General features: G+C 35.8%; 1 protein-coding gene across 1 annotated transcript in view; it reads left to right on the top strand.

Moving 5' to 3' along the window:
- ITFG1 (integrin alpha FG-GAP repeat containing 1) overlaps positions 1-20,233 on the top strand; it is a 232,075-nt gene extending 211,842 nt beyond the window's left edge. The window contains exons 15-18 of the mRNA XM_059999143.1: positions 11,827-11,951; positions 12,516-12,598; positions 17,075-17,192; positions 19,838-20,233. Of these exons, the coding sequence (XP_059855126.1) occupies positions 11,827-11,951; positions 12,516-12,598; positions 17,075-17,192; positions 19,838-19,897 (386 nt within the window). The 3' untranslated portion in view covers positions 19,898-20,233. The remainder of the gene's footprint in view (positions 1-11,826; positions 11,952-12,515; positions 12,599-17,074; positions 17,193-19,837) is intronic.
- The last annotated feature ends 260 nt before the right edge of the window (positions 20,234-20,493 follow it).

The raw sequence follows: 20,493 nt of genomic DNA, 5'->3' as shown, positions 1-20,493 counted from the left end.
CTTTATGTGCCTTAGTCATATAAGCCAGTAGAAGATTTTACCATCAAGCAGAGAACAACTGCTTCATTTCTTTTTTCTATGTGGGTTGCCATCCATTTAATTTAAATCAGTGAATTTTAAGACAAAAATAAGAAGAAGCTATGATTTAGTAAATGTTTTAAATATCAAGTGTCTATAGCCAAATTTTAAAATTAAATTCCAATATTTTTATTGTACTCAGTCAAAATTTCTTTTGGCTCCCCCTCACCTTCCAAATCTATTTTGCCCTCTTTTTTTCCCCACTTCTGAATTCTGGTGTGGCATTACAATATGATGTTGAGAAGTGCAGGTAAGTTTAGCCTGTTGACAATAAGGAGCCTTTTTGCAATTACCATGTTCTATATATAGGAATTAGCTGTCCCTCCCTAAAAGTGGCTAAACACTTCAGCAATGAATTTAAATGTTGAAAATCATCACTGTTTTAATACATTTGATCACTTGTTTTCTTTGACTACTATTCTATCTTAGTTGATAATTTATTGTTTAAAAAGTGGTCACTGGTATATATTACCAGAAATCATCCTACTGTAACAGCTATGATATTCTATATTATCCAGAATATTTGGGACAGTGTAGTCACAGATCAACTCAGTATTTTAGTAAGAAGCCACAAAGGTCACCTTAGATTTTTTAAATAACTTCCACAGAGTTAGAATACATATATGTAGCATCTGACATAGGGATTCTTTTCTATAAAGTTTACATGTAAGTTGTTTGAAACTTTTTAAATTATTTAAAATATCAGGAAAAGGATTATATTATCAGAGTAGATCATAAACACCAATTTCACTGCTAAAGTTTTTCTGGCTAGGATATCTGATTTGATAAACATTTACAATGAGCCTTATCACATTAGATAACACAAATTATTACCCCAGGGTGGCATTCAAGAACAAAGAACCATGATAATTGTTATAGCTAGGAAGATTTTATTAGCTATATCAGAAACTTACTCTGTTGGCAACTAAATTAGAATAGCAGCAAATGAAAGTATTTTTAACCTTTTAATTTTATTACTTGTCAATACCTTTTTTATCCACTGATTTTAATAGAATCCTAATCACTCTTGATAACGCAATAACATAAAATATGAAAACATATTTTTCTTTCAAAGTCTTAGCTTAATTTTTCTTGACTTTAGTCTACCATTTGTTATTATCCAGCTTGCCATTCTCACAATTATAAATTCTCCTCATAGAGAAAAACATTTTCCCCTACCTGATATTCTAACCGTTTTCTTACAGGAAAATATAATTTAAGACACACACCACAGGGGACAAATACATGACGATGTTTCTTTAACATCCTCCTACAAGCAGTGAGAGTAGTCCTAAATTTTTCACTCTACCGATTATAACTTTTTAAACTATCTGGAATGAGCCAGAGAACCTGAGCTTATTCTAGCATCGGTTAAGGGCTAGTCCATAGCCAGAGGATTGTCATGTTCATAATTGTATCCCCTGTGAACATAATCGTATTAAAGTTGATGTCTGTAATAGAAGATCAACAAGATAAACCAGGCTCATCTCACAGAAGAATTGCTTAAATACCTCAGGCTTTAGGTATAGAATGGGACCATCACAAAGCCTAAGGTATGCTCATTGGGCTCAAATGCCCTACAGTCTGGATTTACAAAATCAACAAATGCCATTTTAACTGGAATGTCTGTGTAGAAAACGTTACAGGTTACCATATCATATCCTAGGACCCCACAAATACAGAGATCCAAACAGTAAAAGAAATGAACAACTGACATTGGTGGGGAGGGGAGGAAATGGTATTCTGTCATTAGAAGTCCTTTTTATAGAGCAATAAGACAAATATCACACTTCTTTTTCAACTGAAAAAAAAAGGATCACAGGTAATGATGAAGGATGTGGCATTTGGAATTAAGCTACCAAAATGAAAATCCCAGGGCTTCCCTGGTGGTGCAGTGGTTGAGAGTCCGCCTGCCTATGCAGGGGACACGGGTTCGTGCCTCGGTCCGGGAAGATCCCACATGCCACGGAGCGGCTGGGCCCGTGAGCCATGGCCGCTGAGCCTGCGCGTCCAGAGCCTGTGCTCTGCAACGGGAGAGGCCACAACAGTGAGAGGCCCGCGCACCGCAAAAAAAAAAAAAAATGTGGTTTTGGCCAAATTGTTTGACCTCTTGATTTCCTCATAATAAAGTGAGGATAATTGATGTCACAAATGTCTTTTATGTATGTATTATAAATTGTTCAGAATTCTTATATATAACTGATACTTTACCTTTGGGTAGACTGTCTTTCTGTACTGGTATCTATGTGGTATAAATTGATACAGTATTTTTGAATTGGAATATGTTACAAGTCTCAGGTCTGACACATTTGTAGGATAGAAGTTCTTTCATTTACTCATTCATTCATTGAACAAATATGTACTGAGTGCCTAATATACGACAGGCCTATTCTAGGCTCTTATAATATAGAGGTGAAAAAACAGACCAATTTCTCAGCCCTCATAGAGATTACATTCTAGTAGGTGAAAAGAGGTAATAAACATAATAAGTGAGTTGTTTAATACTATGTCATGGTTAGGAGGTGATATCTACTGTGGGGGTGGGGAATAAAGCAGGGTAAGAAAGATACAGAAGGAGTTAGCAGTTTTATGTAGGGTGGTCAGAGTGGCCCTCTCTGAGAAAATGTCATTTGAACAAAGATTTGAAGGATATAAGGGAGTCATACATATAGTTAACTTTTGAAAAATACTCTATGTAGAGGAGAAAGCCAGAGCAGAAGCCTTAAGGTATAAGCATTCCTGGAATTTCCAAGGAACAGTGGAGAGACCAGTGTCTTGGAGTAGAATGAAAGAAGGGGGTTAAGGAGTAGAAGATGAAATCTGAGTTAAATGAGGGCATGGAGTGTAAACTGAGTAAAACAGTACACTATAGGAAGAGCAAGAGCTAAAGCAGGGAACCTAATTAGAAAGCTAGTAAAATAATTATGGCTTGAAATGATGGTGGCTTTGACCACGGTAATACTCATGCAGGTAGAAATGTTGGGATTGTGGATATTTTGGGATTGTGGATATATATTTGATTTTTTGGCAGACTGGGTAGAGGATATGAGGGGGAAAAAGTACTGTAACTATAGTGTTACTGGCCAGAGCAAGTAGAAAGATGGAGTTGCCATAACTGAAATGGAGCAGGTATTGGAAGAAAAATCAGGAGCTCTGGGGTTTTTTTGTTGTTAACTTTTTTCTTTTTTCTCATTAGTCATCCATTTTATACACATCAGTGAATACATGTCAATCCCAGTCTCCCAATACATCACACCACCCCCCCACCCCCCACTGCTTTCCCCCCTTAGTGTCTATACGTTTGTTCTCTACTCCTGTATCTCAATTTCTGCTCTGCAAACTGGTTCATCTGTACCATTTCCTAGGTTCCACATATATGTGTTAATATACGATATTTGTTTTTCTCTTTCTGACTTACTTCACTCTGTATGACAGTCTCTAGATCCATCCATGTCTCTACAAATGACCCAATTTCGTTCCTTTTTGTGGCTGAGTAATATTCCATCGTATATATGTTCCACATCTTCTTTATCCATTCGTCTGTCGATGGGCATTTAGGTTGCTTCCATGACCTGGCCATTGTAAATAGTGCTGCAGTGAACATTGGGGTGCATGTGTCTTTCTGAATTATGGTTTTCTCTGGGTATATGCCCAGTAGTGGGATTGCTGGGTCATATGGTAATTCTATTTTTAGTTTTTTAAGGAGCCTCCATACTGTTCTGCATAGTGGCTGTATCAATTTACATTCCCACCAACAGTGAAAGAGGGTTCCCTTTTCTCCACACCCTCTCCAGCATTTGTTGTTTGTAGATTTTCTGATGATGCCCATTCTAACTGGTGTGAGGTGATACCTCATTGTAATTTTGATTTGCATTTCTCTAATAATTAGTGATGTTGAGCAGCTTTTCATGTGCTTCTTGGCCATCTGTATGTCGTCTTCGGAGAAAAGTCTATTTAGGTCTTCTGCCCATTTTTGGATTGGGTTGTTTGTTTTTTTATTATTGAGCTACATGAGCTGTTTATATATTTTGGAGATTAATCCTTTGTCCGAGGATTCATTTGCAAATATTTTCTCGCATTCTGAGGGTTGTCTTTTCGTCTTGTTTATGGTTTCCTTTGCTGTGCAAAAGCTTTCAAGTTTCATTAGGTCCCATTTGTTTATTTTTGGTTTTATTTCCATTACTCTAGAAGGGGGATCAAAAAATATCTTGCTGTGATTTATGCCAAAGACTATTCTTCCTATGTTTTCCTCTAAGAGTTTTATAGTGCCCGGTCTTATATTTAGGTCTCTAATCCATTTTGAGTTTATTGTTGTGCATGGTGTCAGGGAGTGTTCTAATTTCATCCTTTTACATGAAGTTGTCCAGTTTTCCCAGCGCCACTTATTTCTCCATTGTATATCCTTGCCTCCTTTGTCATAGATTAGTTGACCATAGGTGCATGAGTTTATCTCTGGGCTTTCTATCCTGTTCCATTGATCTATATTTCTGTTTCTGTGCCAGTACGATACTGTCTTGATTACTGTAGCTTTGTAGTATAGTCTGAAGTCAGGGAGTCTGATTCCTCCAGCTCCATTTTTTTCCCTCAAGACTGCTTTGGCTATTCGGGGTCTTTTGTGTCTCCATAAAAATTTTAAGACTTTTTGTTTTAGTTCTGTTAAAAATGCCATTGGTAATTTGATAGGGATTGCATTGAATCTGTAGATTGCTTTGGGTAGTATAGTCATTTTCACAATATTGATTCTTCCAATCCAAGAACATGGTATATCTCTCCATCTGTTGATATCATCTTTAATTTCTTTCATCAGTGTCTTATAGTTTTCTGCATGCAGGTCTTTTCTCTCCCTAGGTAGGTTTATTCCTAGGTATTTTATTCTTTTTGTTGCAGTGGTAAATGGGAGTATTTCCTTAATTTCTCTTTCAGATTTTTCATCATTAGTGTATAGGAATGCAAGAGATTCCTGTGCATTAATTTTGTATCCTGCAACTTTACCAGATTCATTGATTAGCTCTAGTACTTTTCTGGTGGCATCTTTAGGATTCTCTATATATAGTATCACGTCATCTGCAAACAGTGACAGCTTTACTTCTTTTCCAATTTGTATTCCTTTTATTTCTTTTTCTTATTGCCGTGTCTAGGACTTCCAAAACTATGTTGAGTAATAGTGGTGAGAGTGGACATCCTTGTCTTGTTCCTGATCTTAGAGGAAATGCTTTCAGTTTTTCACCATTGAGAGTGATGTTTGCTGTGGGTTTGTCGTATATGGCCTTTATTATGTTGAGGTAGGTTCCCTCTATACCCACTTTCTGGAGAGTTTTTATCATAAATCGGTGTTGAATTTTGTCAAAAGCTTTTTCTGCATCTCTTGAGATGATCATATGGTTTTTATTCTTCAATTTGTCTGTATGGTGTATCACATTGATTGATTTGCATGTATTGTAGAATCCTTGCATCTCTGGGATAAATCCCACTTGATCATGGTGTATGATCCTTTTAATGTGTTGTTGGTTTCTGTTTGCTAGTATTTTATTGAGGATTTTTGCATCTATATTCATCAGTGATATTGTTCTGTAATTTTCTATTTTTGTAGTATCTTTGTCTGGTTTTGGTATCAGGGTGATGGTGGCCTCATAGAATGAGTTTCGGAGTGTTCCTTCCTCTGCAATTTTTTGGAAGAGTTTGAGAAGGATGGGTGTTAGCGCTTCTCTAAATGTTTCATAGAATTCACCTGTGAAGCCATCTGGTCCTGGACTTTTGTTTGTTGGAAGATTTTTCACCACAGTTTCAATTTCATCACTTGTGATTGTTCTGTTCATATTTTCTATTTCTTCCTGGTTCAGTCTTCGAAGGTTATACCTTTCTAAGAATTTGTCCATTTCTTCCAGGTTGTCCATTTTATTGGCATAGAGTTGCTTGTAGTAGTCTCTTAGGATGCTTTGTATTTCTGCCGTGTCTGTTGTAACTTCTTTTGCATTTCTAATTTTATTGATTTAAGTCCTCTCCCTCTTTTTCTTGATGAGTCTGGCTAATGGTTTATCAATTTTGTTTATCTTCTCAAAGAACCAGCTTTTAGTTTTATTGATCTTTGCTATTGTTTTCTTTGTTTCTATTTCATTTATTTCTGCTCTGATCTTTATGATTTCTTCTGCTAACTTTGGGTTTTGTTTGTTCTTTCTCTAGTTCCTTTAGGTGTAAGGTTAGGTTGTTTATTTGAGATTTTTCTTGTTTCTTGAGGTAAGCTTGTATAGCTATAAACTTCCCTCTTAGAACTGCTTTTGCTGCATCTCATAGGTTTTGGATCATCGTGTTTTCATTGTCATTTATCTCTAGGTATTTTTTGATTTCCTCTTCGATTTCTTCAGTGATCTCTTGGTTATGTAGTAACGTATTGTTTAGCCTCCACGTGTTTGTGTTTTTTTCCTTGTAATTCATTTCTAATCTGATAGCGTTGTGGTCAGAAAAGATGCTTGATATGATTTCAATTTTCTTAAATTTACTGAGGCTTGATTTGTGACCCAGGATGCGATCTATCCTGGAGAATGTTCCATGCGCACTTGAGAAGAAAGTGTAATCTGCTGTTTTTGGATGGAGTGTCCTATAAATATCAATTAAATCTATCTGGTCTTTTGTGTCATTTAAAGCTTCTGTTTCCTTATTTATTTTCATTTTGCATGATCTGTCCATTGGTGTAAGTGAAGTGTTAAAGTCCCCCACTATTATTGTGTTACTGTTGATTTCCTCTTTTATAGCTGTTAGCAGTTGCCTTATGTATTGAGGTGCTCCTGTGTTGGGTGCATATATATTTATAATTGTTATATATTCTTCTTGGATTGATCCCTTGATCATTATGTAGTGTCCTTCCTTGTCTCTTGTAACATTCTTTATTTTAAAGTCTGTTTTACTGATATGAGTATTGCTACTCCAACTTTCTTTTGATTTCCATTTGCATGGAATATCTTTTTTCCGTCCCCTCACTTTCAGTCTTTATGTGTCCCTAGGTCTGAAGTGGGTCTCTAGTAGACAGTGTATATATGGATCTTGTTTTTTTATCCATTCAGCAAGCCTATGTCTTTTGGTTGGAGCATTTAATCCATTCACGTTTAAGGTAATTATCGATACGTATGTTCCTATGACCATTTTCTTAATTGTTCTGGGTTTGTTTTTGTAGGTCCTTTTCTTCTCTGTTGTTTCCCACTCAGAGAAGTTCCTTTATCATTTGTTGTAGAGCTGGTTTGGTGGTGCTGAATTCTCTTAGCTTTTGCTTGTCTGTAAAGCTTTTGATTTCTCCATCGAATCTGAATGAGATCCTTGCCGGGTAGAGTAATCTTGGTTGTAGGTTCTTCCCTTTCATCACTTTAAGTATATCATGCCACTCCTTTCTGGCTTGCAGAGTTTCTGCTGAGAAATCAGCTGTTAACCTTATGGGAGTTCCCTTGTATGTTATTTGTCCTTTTTCCCTTGCTGCTTTCAATAATTTTTCTTTGTCTTTAATTTTTGCCAATTTGATTACTATGTGTCTCGGCATGTTTCTCCTTAGGTTTATCCTGTATGGGGCTCGCTGCACTTCCTGGACTTGGGTGGCTATTTCCTTTCCCATGTTAGGGAAGTTTTCGACTATAATCACTTCAAATATTTTCTCAGGTCCTTTCTCTCTCTCTTCTCCTTCTACGACCCCTATAATGCAAGTGTTGTTGCATTTAATGTTGTCCCAGAGGTCTCTTAGGCTGTCTTCATTTCTTTTCATTCTTTGTTTTGTTCTGCAGCAGTGAATTCCACCATTCTGTCTTCTAGGTCACATATCCGTTCCTCTGCCTCAGTTATTCTGGTATTGGTTCCTTCTAGTGTAGTTTTCATTTCAGTTACTGTATTGTTCATCGCTGTTTGTTTGTTCTTTAACTCTTCTAGGTCTTTGTTAAACATTTCTTGCATTTTCTCAATCTTTGTCTCCGTTGTTTTTTCGAGGTCCTGGATCATCTTCACTATCATTATTCTGAATTCTTTTTCTGGAAGGTTGCCTATCTCCACTTCATTTAGTTGTTTTTCTGGGGTTTTATCTTGTTCCTTCATCTGGTACATAGCCCTCTGCCTTTTCGTCTTTTCTGTCTTTCTGTGAATGTGGTTTTTGTTCCACAGGCTGCAGGATTGTAGTTCTTGCTTCTGCCATATTTAACATTTAGTTTAACAACATTTACTGTCTCTTAGGCACTCTTTTAAGCATTATCATTCAATCAGCACAAGTCTATGAGACAAACTAATTCTGTAGCCCATGCAGCTTTACAGTTTTACATACATAGTTTAACTGTATTAAGAGCGCCTATCCCTAAATTCAGTGTTCCTTTTCATTATACTTTTCTCTTACTAATGTAAGAATTGTATAAAAAATCAGGTATATATACTTTCCAATGATGTCATATATCTGGGTAACATTAGTAGATGTTTAGCAGAGTCCCACTGAATATTAAAATGTTTAGGTATTAACTAACCCTGTAATTTTTTTTTTTTTTAATTTGGCTGTGCCAGATCTCAGTTGCAGCACGTGGGATCCTTGTCACCATGGGCAGGACCTTTTAGTTGCGGCATGTGGGATCTAGTTCCGTGACCAGGGATTGAACCTGGGCCCCCCGCACTGGGAGTGCAGAGTCCCAGCCCTGGACCTCCAGGGAAGTCCCTAACCCTGTTAATATTTAAATATTCTGTTTAATTATGTAGCAAATACCTAGCAAATAAATACCGTCTTTTAAAGTGAACCATGATAGAGAGAGATTGATTTTTGGAATGTCAGTGTGAGGACTTCATGAACCTGCTGTCCCCTCCCTCCCCATAAAACAAACAGACAAACAAACAAAAAGTACTGGCCTAACAACTAACATTAACCATTTCAGAACTCTGGAAATTAACCAAAGCCACAGAATGTTCTGAGCATTGTCTATCCAAGAGGAACTCCTGATACTTAAGACAACAGAGTCTGTGGCATTTTAACTTGGGGCTGTTTACATCCCACCTCCCCTCTCTGCTGAATGGTGCAGCAGCCATGAATAGCTAGTAGCCTCACAGTCACTGGACAGGATGGAACTTTGGAGTCCATTAAAATTCCCATCTCTATAGCACTGTCAATATGCGTCTAAACGAGCAACTCCTTGGAAAATCCCTTCTCAGGATGTTGGGGCTATTTGATTTGACTCAGAGTTCAACCCAGCAGGAAAAAGAAAAGCCCTATTCCTCCAAGACATTACCCAAAACAACAGTCTGTTGGAAAAATCCCAGGTGTAGTGAACAAGAGCCTGGCCAAAACATAAAAGGAAGCCCTGAGGCACCAGACAGCCACAGGCAACTTTGAAAGGCTAAAATATATTCTTGGACATCTTACATGGCTAAGAACATGCCTAGAAAGGAAAATACCTCATTCAGATACTTAGCTTGAGTGTGCTACCTCGAGGCTCTGCTCAAGCAAGAAATGAAAGGTAAGGCTATCTTGTAAAGTGCCTGAAGTTTGAAGGCATATCTTCACACACAAATCCCACTGACAAAGTTTGGAAGATATACAGACAAGATATTTAAGGAAATCTAATGGCCAATCATTAGCTGACCACTGAGTTATACTGAGCCATGTATGCCTCCTCGGAAACCAGGCTTAGAACAAGAACTTTAAAAATAAGAAAATAAAAGAACTTTGTGGCAGGCACTGTAGGGAATACAGAATCTATAGAATCCATCTAGGAAAGTCACTAAACAAATGAGCAACAACAATATCAAAAAGAAAGACCATCAAACCCTTAGGGGGAGATACCATAGCTGTTATATTATCTAAGAAGTCCACTTTCCAACAACAACCAAAAAACACTATAAAACATGCAAAGAAACAGGAAAGTATGCCACATACACATTTTTTTTAAAAAAGCAAACAACAGAAAATGTGCCCAGTGGTGTTGGACTTAGTTAACAGAACCTATAAATTGGCTATTATAAACATGTTCAAAGACCTAAAGGAAACTAGGATTAAAAAAGTAAAGGTAAGTATTACAACTGTGTCCCACTAATAGAAGATATAATTGAAGAAGTAAAGATCATTTTAAGAATCAAATGGAAATTCTGGAGTTGAAAGTACAGTAACTGAAATGAAAAATTCTGTAGAGTGCTCAACAACAGATTTGAGCTGGCAAAAGAATCAGCAAACTTGAATATAGGTCAATTGAGAGTATACAGAAAGAAAAATGAACAACCTCAGAACCTGTGGAGCCACCATATGCTAGGTCATAAAACAAGCCTCAATAAGTTAAAAATATTGAAATCATCCCAAGTATGTTCCCCAACTGCAACGGGATGATAATTAGAAATCAATAACAATTTAGAAATTCAAAAATATCTGGAAATGAAACAACACAGTCCTAAAAACCCAATGGGTCAAAGAAGAAATCACAAGAGAAACTAAGAAAATACTTTAGGTGAATGAAAACAGAAACACAACCTTCCAAAATATATGGAGTTCTTAGAGGGAAAAACAGTTCTTAGAGGAAAATTTATTGTTGCAAATGCCTATATTAAGGAATAACAACAATCTGAAATCAATAACCTAACTTTCTACCTCAAGAAGCTAGAAAAAAAACAGCAAACTAAACCCAAAGCAAGCAGAAGACAGGACATAGTGAGAGGAAATAAGTAGGGAGTAGAAAATCATAGAGAAAAACCAGTTGGACCAAAATTTGGGTTTTTTAAAGATTAACAAAATGTACAAACCTTTAGCTAGACTGATCAAGAAAAAGAGAAGACTCAAATTACTAAAATCCAGAATGAAAGAAGAGACCACTCGCTACCAACCTTAAGACCTAAAAAGGAAGCTACAAAAATGGCCAATAAGCACATGAAAAGAAAGCTCAACATCATTAGTTATTAGGTAAATGTAAATGAAAGCCACAATGACATACCAGTTCATAACCACTAGAATGGCTATGATCAAAAAGTTAGACAGGGCTTCCCTGGTGGCGCAGTTGTTGAGAGTCCACCTGCCGATGCAGGGGACATGGGTTCGTGCCCCAGTCCGAGGAGATCCCACATGCCACGGAGCGGCTGGGCCGGTGAGCCATGGCCGCTGAGCCTGCGCATCTGGAGCCTGTGCTCTGCAACGGGAGAGGCCACAACAGTGAGAGGCCCGCATACCAAAAAAAAAAAAAAAAGATAAAGTGTTAGAATTTGGAAAAATTGGAACCCTCAACTATTAATGTTGGGAATGTAGAATGATACAGCCATTTCGGAAAACATAAGTTGACACAGAAACTTGTATGTGAATGTTTACAGCAGCATTATTCATAAAAAGAGCACACATTGCTTGATTGCATTTATATGAATCTCCAGGATAGGCAAATCTATAAAGAAAGTAGATTAGTGGTTACCTGTATCTGGAAGTGTAGGGCTTAGAAATAGGAATAACTGCTAATGGGTATGGAGTTTCTTTTTTGGGTGATGAAAATGTTTTAAAATATGATTGTGCTTACAGCTCAACACCTTTTTGAATATACTCAAAACCACTTAACTGTATACTTTAAATAGGTGATGTTTATGAGATGTGAATTATCTCTCTTACTGTTTAAAAAATGAATCATTAATATAATGAACTGGGCATTTCATTTCACCTTTTTATGCTTAAAGATAAGTTCTAGCACCTAAACTTGTAACATTTATCACTTTAATGTTTGATGAGAGCAATGTCTCCAAAGATGTATTGTTCTTTTTTCTTTCTTTTAATAAATTTAGCTGGACAACTTAGCCAGTCGGCACATTTAGCTCTCCAACTGCCATACAATGTACTTGGTTTAGGTCGAAGTGCAAATTTTCTTGATCATCTTTATGTTGGTATTCCCCGTCCATCTGGAGAGAAGGTGAGTAAAAAAAATATAATTAATCTATTTTTAAATATTTATTATTCAAATATTTGAATTAAAATATTTTTATTCCATTTAAAGAATTTTTAAAATTCATTGGTAGTGACCAATCAAAGCTTATCTTACACAGAGCACATTATAATTTGAAGAAATAAACCTTAAGACTTCCTGCCCCTCCTCTTCCCTGCTTTTTCTCCTTATCATTTTCACCATCTAACATACCAAATATTTTTATTTTGTTTATTGTCAGACTCTACCTCAACTTGAATTTTAGCTCCAAAGCAGCATTTGTTCATAGCACCTTGAACAGTGCCTGCTACATAAGTGTGTTCAATAAATTAATGAATCCATGAGACAGAAATATAATCCTTCCCTGAAAAGATGGAGAAATTTTTGCCGATAGGAGTCCTATTTGGGGCCTAATATATGTAAATTCAGCTTAATCCATACCTAGGATTTCAGTTAATCAAAGAGTACTTAAGCTTTTTCTTATTTATTTAGAATAATTATTGTGTCTTTAAAGTGTACTGAATGTTAAATGTTCTTAAATTCTTTTTCCAGTCTATACGGAAACAAGAATGGACCGCAATCATTCCAAATTCTCAGCTAATTGTCATTCCATATCCTCACGATGTTCCTCGAAGGTAATGTCCTTGCTTGAACTGAATTTGGTAAAAATACTGTCAACTCTGAATCATAGTTATATCTTTTAAAAACTTTCTCTATTCCTGCTGTGTTCCCATGAGTGTCATGACTTAATTTGCTTACAGCAAACTTTAAATGCCTAAACATACCTACACAAAAGGTCCCTGACATTTTTCACGAAGAACAAACTAAACCTTATTAGAAAAACAGCAGGTTAACTAACTAGGGACTTATACATATTCTGCTTAAATAAACTGGTCTTCAGTTTACTGGCCATAAATTCTAAAATTTCAGGCTGCTGAACTTTATAAGCAATGATCTTTTTTAGCAAATGCTTTGAGAAGTGGTATATATCCCACAGTTGTTAGGCACAAATTTTGAAGTTCAGCGGACCCAGGCTAGAAACTCGGATCCACTGCTAGCTGACTGAGATTGGAAGCTAGTCCTTTGTTCTCTCTGAGGGTCAATTTCTGCTCTGTAGAAATTGGGAGATAAAATACCTACCTTACAAGAATGAGGATGAAATATGCTTAACACAGTACCCAGCATATAGTAATTTTTCAGTGAACAGTAGGTATTTTTATCCTTATTAGCAAAACATGTTCCTTGTATAATATAGCATTTAATTCTAAATCTTTATCTCTGTTTGTTTTTCTTTAAATTACTAGGTTGATTCCATTATTTCAAAAAGCAGGTGGTGAAGGTATTCATTAACATTTAAATTTCATTGGGAAAAATATAACTTGTCCTTAAGGCTACTCTCATGTCAATATGAAAAAATAAGCTATTAAAATGTAACTAGTGGCTTATTACATTTCTTCTCAAAATACAGCCTGTACTGTTCTTTTTTCTTCTTCCAGTTTTGTTGTGATATAATTGACATACAGCACTGTGTAAGTTTAAGGTGTACAGCATAATGATTTAACTTACATACATCAAAAAATGATTATCACAGTAAGTTTAGTGAACATCCATTTTCTCACATAGATACAAAATTAAAGAAACAGAAAAAAATACGTTTTTCCTTGTGATGAGAACTCTTAGGATTTACTCTCTTAACAAATTTCATATATAACATATGGCAGTGTTAATTCTGTTTGTCGTGTTGTGCATTACACCCCTAGTACTTATTTATCTTATAATTCAAAGTTTGTACCTTTTGACTGTTTTCATCCAATTCCCCCTCCCACCTCCCACCTCCCACCTCTCACCTCTGGTAACCACAAATCTGATCTCTTTTTCTATGACTTTTTTTGGAAATATAACTGACCTATAATACTATGTTAGTTCCTGTTACACAACATAGTGATTTGATGTTTATAAACACTTCAAAATGATCACCATGGTTAAGTCTGGTTACAATCTGTTGCCAAAGATATTACATAATTATTGACTATATTCCCCACACTGTACATTTCATACCCGTGACTCATTTACTTTGCAGCTGGAAGTTTGTACCTCTCAATCGCCCTCACCCATTTGTCTCCTCCCCTCATCCCTCTCCCCTCTGGCAACCACCTGTTTATTTTCTGTATCTATAACTCTGTTTCTGTTTTGTTATGTTTGTTCATTTGTCTTATTTTCCAGATTCCACATATAAGTGAAATCATACAGTATTTGTCTTTCTCTGTTTGACTTTTTTCACTTAGCATGATACTCTCTAGGTCCATCCATGTTGTTACAAATGGCAAATGGCAAGATTTCATTCTTTTTTATAGCCAAGCAATATTCCATTGTGTGTATGTGTATATGTATAAATGTGTGTGTGTGTGTGTGTGTGTGTGTGTGTGTGTGTGTGTGTGTGTAGAGGGGGGGGAGAGAGAGGGAGAGCACTCACATCTTCTTTATCCCTTCATCTATTGCTGGGCACTTAGGTTGCTTCCATTACCTTGACTGTTGTAAATAATGGCACAGTGAACATAGGGGTGCGTGTATCTTTTCTAATTGATGTTTTCATTTTCTTTGGGCAAATACTCAGAAGTAGAATTGCTGGATCATATGGTAGTTCTATTTTTAATTTTCTGAGGAATCCCCATACTGTATCTATTAAAAAATGGGCAGAGGATCTGAATAGACATTTTTTCCAAAGAAGACATACAGGTAGCCAAAAGGCACATGAAAAGATGCTCAGCATCACTAATCGTCAGGGAAATGCAAATCGAAACCACAATGAGATATCACCTCACACCTGTCAGAATGGCCATCATCAAAAAGACAACAAATAACAAGTGCAGGTTGTATTGTCCTTTATTAAATTTTTAGATGGTTTGCTAGAACCAGCTCATGCCACCTCATGAGCTGATTGTGTGCATCTCTTTCCACTTCTGTTCAGGGAGATCACGTTAAAATCAGCTATGATGGGACTGTTTACACCATGAAAATTGGCAAGTGCCACTCAGGGGTTTTTTTCCCCCCAGAGAGCCAGTTTACCAGCACACCCCTGGAGGTATTTTATGGTGGATTTATGGGCTTTAGAACCAAACTACTTAAGAAAACAACTTTATTACAGCATTATGCTTGAAATAAGATATCAATAAAAACAGTTATAGGCTTCCCTGGTGGCGCAGTGGTTGAGAGTCCGCCTGCTGATGCAGGGGACACGGGCTCGTGCCCTGGTCCGGGAGGATCCCACATGCCGCGGAGCGGCTGGGCCCGTGAGCCATGGCCGCTGAGCCTGCGTGTCCGGAGCCTGTGCTCCGCAACAGGAGAGGCCACAGCAGTGAGAGGCCCGCGTACCGCAAAGAAAAAAAAAAAAACAGTTATGGTCTGAGTTTAGACTTTTTTAATCAGTCTATTAAAATTTTGAAATTTATAACAAAATGAATCTGCACAAGAAACTATATGAATTATAGTACTTCTATATCATGCAATATCATGATAATCTTTTAAAATAGAGTGGTAAAGCAAAAGATAAAAGGAAAATGCACTTATGAATAATAAGCAATGATTTGTGATTTATAAAGAAGATATCTATGCGTATATGTTTATGTATGTATAGAATACCTCTGGAAGGATATGTAAGAAACTGAGAAGAATGACTGCTTCTGAGTAAGAAACTCAGTATTGGCCTTTTGTTCATTGTTTTTCTTACCGAAATTCCTTTATTCATGGGTTTTTTAAATCTATTTTTAAATTAGAACTACCGGGACTTCCCTGGCGGCCCAGTGGTTAAGACTTCACCTTCCAATGCAGGGGGTGCGGGTTTGATCTCTGGTTGGGGAGCTAAGATCCCACATGCCTTGGGGCCAAAAAACCAAAACATAAAACAGAAGCAATATTGTAACAAATTCAATAAAGACTTATAGATAGATAGATAGATAGATAAATTGGAACTACCAAAAAAATCTCATGAAAGGACCTTTTCTTATGTATGAGGTAAGGTGCTGAGAATAGCTAACCTCAACTAATTAACAGTATTTGTTTCTTAAGGTTTTCTTACTCTTGAATTTCTGGGAAATTTTGTTATAGCCTTTCTTCCATAATAAGCTCAACATTTTTCACGTTTCTCTTGCTCTTTCTGAAAACAATGTTCTTTTCAAATTTATGTACATAATAAAAACCAAATTGATTTTAGTTTGAGGTGTATTTTGAGATTTATTGACTAGAGGCTAACTTATGGATCAGTAAATTTTAATTATCCCAAAATAAGTCAGTTGGTGCTTGCCATTTATCAGAATAATCTTACCTTTATTAAACTTTTAAGATGAAAATATATCCATTATCTATTTTCAGAGAGAACAAAAAGTTCTTTATATATAACCACCTACAGTGTTGGTAATATAGACCTCAGTTTTAGGCTTTTCAGTGTTTGCAAGTGCTGTATTATGTGGACTGTTTTAGAGGAAAGAGCTAGTTCTATTTATGCTAAAGTTTGTATATTGCCATTAACACTGAGAAACTAAAAGTGATTTTGTAAGAAGTCTCAGTATCATTGTAATAATGTAAACCCTCCAACATGACATTTTGTACAAGCATCTATCTACACCTACTTGGACATATGGTTCTTTTACTTAGTCATAGTACATATGTGAACAGGGGTCAAAAAATAAGATATAGAAATCTTATCAAAAATCATGTGACTATGTAGCCTTAAAGTTCAAGGTTTCTAATTCAGTAAGTCAAACAAGACATAAAAACAATGTCTAAGATTGCCCAAAGTACCCTTGATAAGTTTACCTAAGAATAATTCTCACAGGAGCAAAGAAAAATAGCAAAGCATCTCATCAAAAATTCTATTCTATTTCAGTTCTTGGAGTAAAAATCTGAACTCTGCTGGATCGTCAATATTCTTAACCCTATCTTAATTTTAATTGCTTTTGTTTTATTTATAATGAATGGATAGATAGGTGAATGAATTAATGAATGAATGGACTGATTCATTAATTAATAAGCTCTTTTTGCTTTTTGGTCTCAATAATATTTTGTTATTTTTAAATTAAAATGTGTAATTTTAATTCTTCTCTTTTCATCTACAGCTGGAGTGCCAAACTGTATCTTACACCAAGTAACATTGTTCTGCTTACTGCTATAGCGCTCATCGGAGTCTGTGTTTTCATCTTGGCAATAATTGGCATTTTACATTGGCAGGAAAAGGTTTGTTCATTTAAATGGAACATTAACTTTATAATAGTAATATGTTACTCTTTAAAAACACTATATTTCAAACTTTTTCACATGACTAAGATTTTCTGATTTTTCAAGTTCTGTCCGTAATGTCATCTTACTAATGATAATTTTTTTCATCCCCCTGAGTTACTAATGTCTCTTAGCAGTTCCTGCAAATCAGACTATGTATTTTAAAACTTTGATACTGTACAAAAGTAATAAAGTGAACACCCCCAAATCAACAGGCATATCAAAAAGCTTAATTAGAAGTAATTTCATAATGGCCTGGAAAATAATAATCATTTCTTAAATGAGCCTGTGTCCATTATTTACTGATAGGGCCATGGACATTTTTTTCTGGGAATAACAGCTATCTCTTTATAAAAAATTAGAGCAGAGAGAGTTTAGGTGGGAAGTAGCAAAGTGATAAACATCTTTTCCATCTATCAGGTATTCTTTGTACTAAACTAAACTGATTTCTGTTCTTTAGTATAACACCCTAAATAATAATTAAAAACAAAACTCCAAAAATGTAGTTTTTATATAATGTTTATGAGTAGAGAAAAAGGCTATCACATAAATTTATTCATAGTTTAGATATAAATTTAAAAAGCTAATTTCTACTTGTGTATGAATATATATTTATTACATAACTAGTGGGTTCCAATAATGTTCTCCAAAATGGGCTCTATGTGTCACAAAAGTGTTTTCATTTTTGCACCTATTATTTTTAGATTGTGATGCTCATGATAATCATTTTTGTTAACTAAAATTACCATCTGCTTTATGTTACCTGTTTTAACTTATGAAAAAGAGAACATGTTAATTGTTCTAATAAATGTTCATAGGTTTGTCTCTCAAAAAACACTCCGTTCATACAAAAAATGATAACATAAAGTTACATATTCAGTTGATTTTAAAATTGCAACTTAAGAGGTAAGATCAAAGATGACTCTATTTACTTTTGTCTAGAAATGTCAGAACATAGTATGACATATTACACAGCTCTAGACCTATGAAGGAAAGGAAATTAATTTTATTGATTTCACAGGAGATCTAATTACCGTGTAAACATTGTAGACTTACAATAATAATGATGCAGTGGCTAAAAACTGAAGTTTTAAATACAAATACGGATTGAAATACATATCTGTATACTGCCTCCGTCTGTGATACTGTGGTTTGTCACCTACCTCTTGGACCACTTCTCTTTTCACCTACGCTGGCTGTTCTTTCTGCCACGGTGTCTGCCCTAGGCCCTCTTTATATACTTTCCCTGCCAGTTTTATCTAAAATCATGGCTTGAGCTATTACCTCAGAGATGCCCAGCCCTCATCTCTCTCTAAAGGTCTCTCCCCAACTCTCCAACTGTCACCGTGAAACCTCTACCTAGATCACTTGCAAGCAACTTAAAACCAGTTTCCTAAAGCTGTCTCTCTTCTTTCTTACTCCCTGCAAGATTTAATCAGTTGCCCTCCTCATTGTGCCTCCCTACAATCTCTGCAGCTGACTCCACTTCTGAATTCCTTACACCAGTGCTTTTAGTTTAGTTCAGCTCCTTGTTAAATACTCCCTGTCCTCCCAAATTCCATTCTCTCCCCTTCTCTCCATTTAGCACTTTTGCTGCGGGATTACTCATCATTAAGTTTAGTCTTAATCATGTCACTCCTCTGCTCAAAAACCTCTGGTGACCACCCCCTGCCTAAAATGTGTAACTCCCTCAGCCTATAGCCTACATAGTACTTCCATGTGACTCTACCATACACCTTTCCAGTCTTTATCTTATCAGTTACTTTCACATATCCCATGCTTCTGCCAGACTTCTCAGGATTGTTCCTGTTCTTCCCGCATCTTGTAGTGAATGTCCCTCCTCTTCATTTCCATAAACACTATCTTTTCAAAGCTTTGCCTTTCATCATGCCAACCCAGAAGTAATCTCAGAATATTGGTAACATTTTTCACATTTTATGCTGAAATAGTTATTTAGTATGTTTTGCTATTTTCTTTTTAGGCTTTAATAAGTTCCTTGAGAACAAGACACAGAACTGTGTCTTTTCTAATCCCTCAAAATTTCAAGCACATAGGACTTCCCTGGTGGTCCAGTGGTTAAGAGTCCACGCTTCCACTGCAGGGGGCACAGGTTCGATCCCTGGTTGGGGAACTAAGATCCCACATGCCACACAGCACAGCCAAAAAAAAAATTCCAAGCACAATACTTTGCTGGGAACAGAGGATCAATAAATATATGCAAAATCAATAGGTTAACCCCAAAATAATTAATGTACTTTAATATAATTAGATTCAGCAGTGTTAAGAATGGGAAAAATGTAACAGTTGATTCCATTCTTACAAAATCTAATGTTTACTCCTACTTTCAAATAAATAATAAATAACAAACTAAGCTTTTAAGGAACATTTCTTTTTGGTTTTTTAAATTCAATTTAGAGGATTGTTCATTATAAGATAGCTACTGTAAACTATAAAAATATTTCATAAGATTATTACATAATAAAATCACACCTTTTACCTACTAATTGCTCAGGGCTTTTATTTTTTTAATTAACCACTTTTTAAATTAATCTTTTCTTGACATTTTCCTATCATTTATAAACTAGTCTAAAATTCTTTTTCAGAAAGCAGATGATAGAGAAAAACGACAAGAAGCCCATCGGTTTCATTTTGATGCTATGTGACTTGCCTTTAGCAGTGCATAATGGAACGGCTATTCACTTGATTAACTGAAATATTAAACTTGGCTTATAGAAGAAAACAGGCGATTTTATTATTTATAAATGATACATCCCTTGGTAATTATTGGAAAGTATTCAAATAAATATGGTCTGAATGTGTTACAAGGTCTTTTTTTAAAGCATTTTGTATACAATAATTTGGGTTCTTTTTTCAATTGTGCTGTACATATTTGTTCCTTCGCGGAATGTGTTGCATGTACTAAGGTGTTTACGTATTTATAATCTTATTAGAATAATGATGATGGAAAAAGACACGTGTAAATAAAAATATTTAAATGAGCAGGGTTTTTTGTTTTCCACTTGAATCCATCTTGTTTCTTATTCTAACGATGCAAATTATACTTCTGTGAATGTATCAAAGATAAAATTATTAACCATTCACCCTCATTATAGCATGTCAGGGGGTCTTTCACTGATGGTATACAATATAGTGATTGGGTACGCTGGCTTTGGAATCGCAGTCAGACTTGCCTTAAACTCCTGGTTACACGACTTACAAGCTGTTTGAACTTAGCTAATTGCTTAAGCCTTAGTTTTCT

This window comes from Delphinus delphis, chromosome 20 (genome assembly GCF_949987515.2).
Source record: "Delphinus delphis chromosome 20, mDelDel1.2, whole genome shotgun sequence".
Lineage (NCBI taxonomy): Eukaryota > Metazoa > Chordata > Mammalia > Artiodactyla > Delphinidae > Delphinus > Delphinus delphis.
Note: the sequence above shows the minus strand (reverse complement) of the source record. Positions and strands in the feature narration are given on the sequence as shown.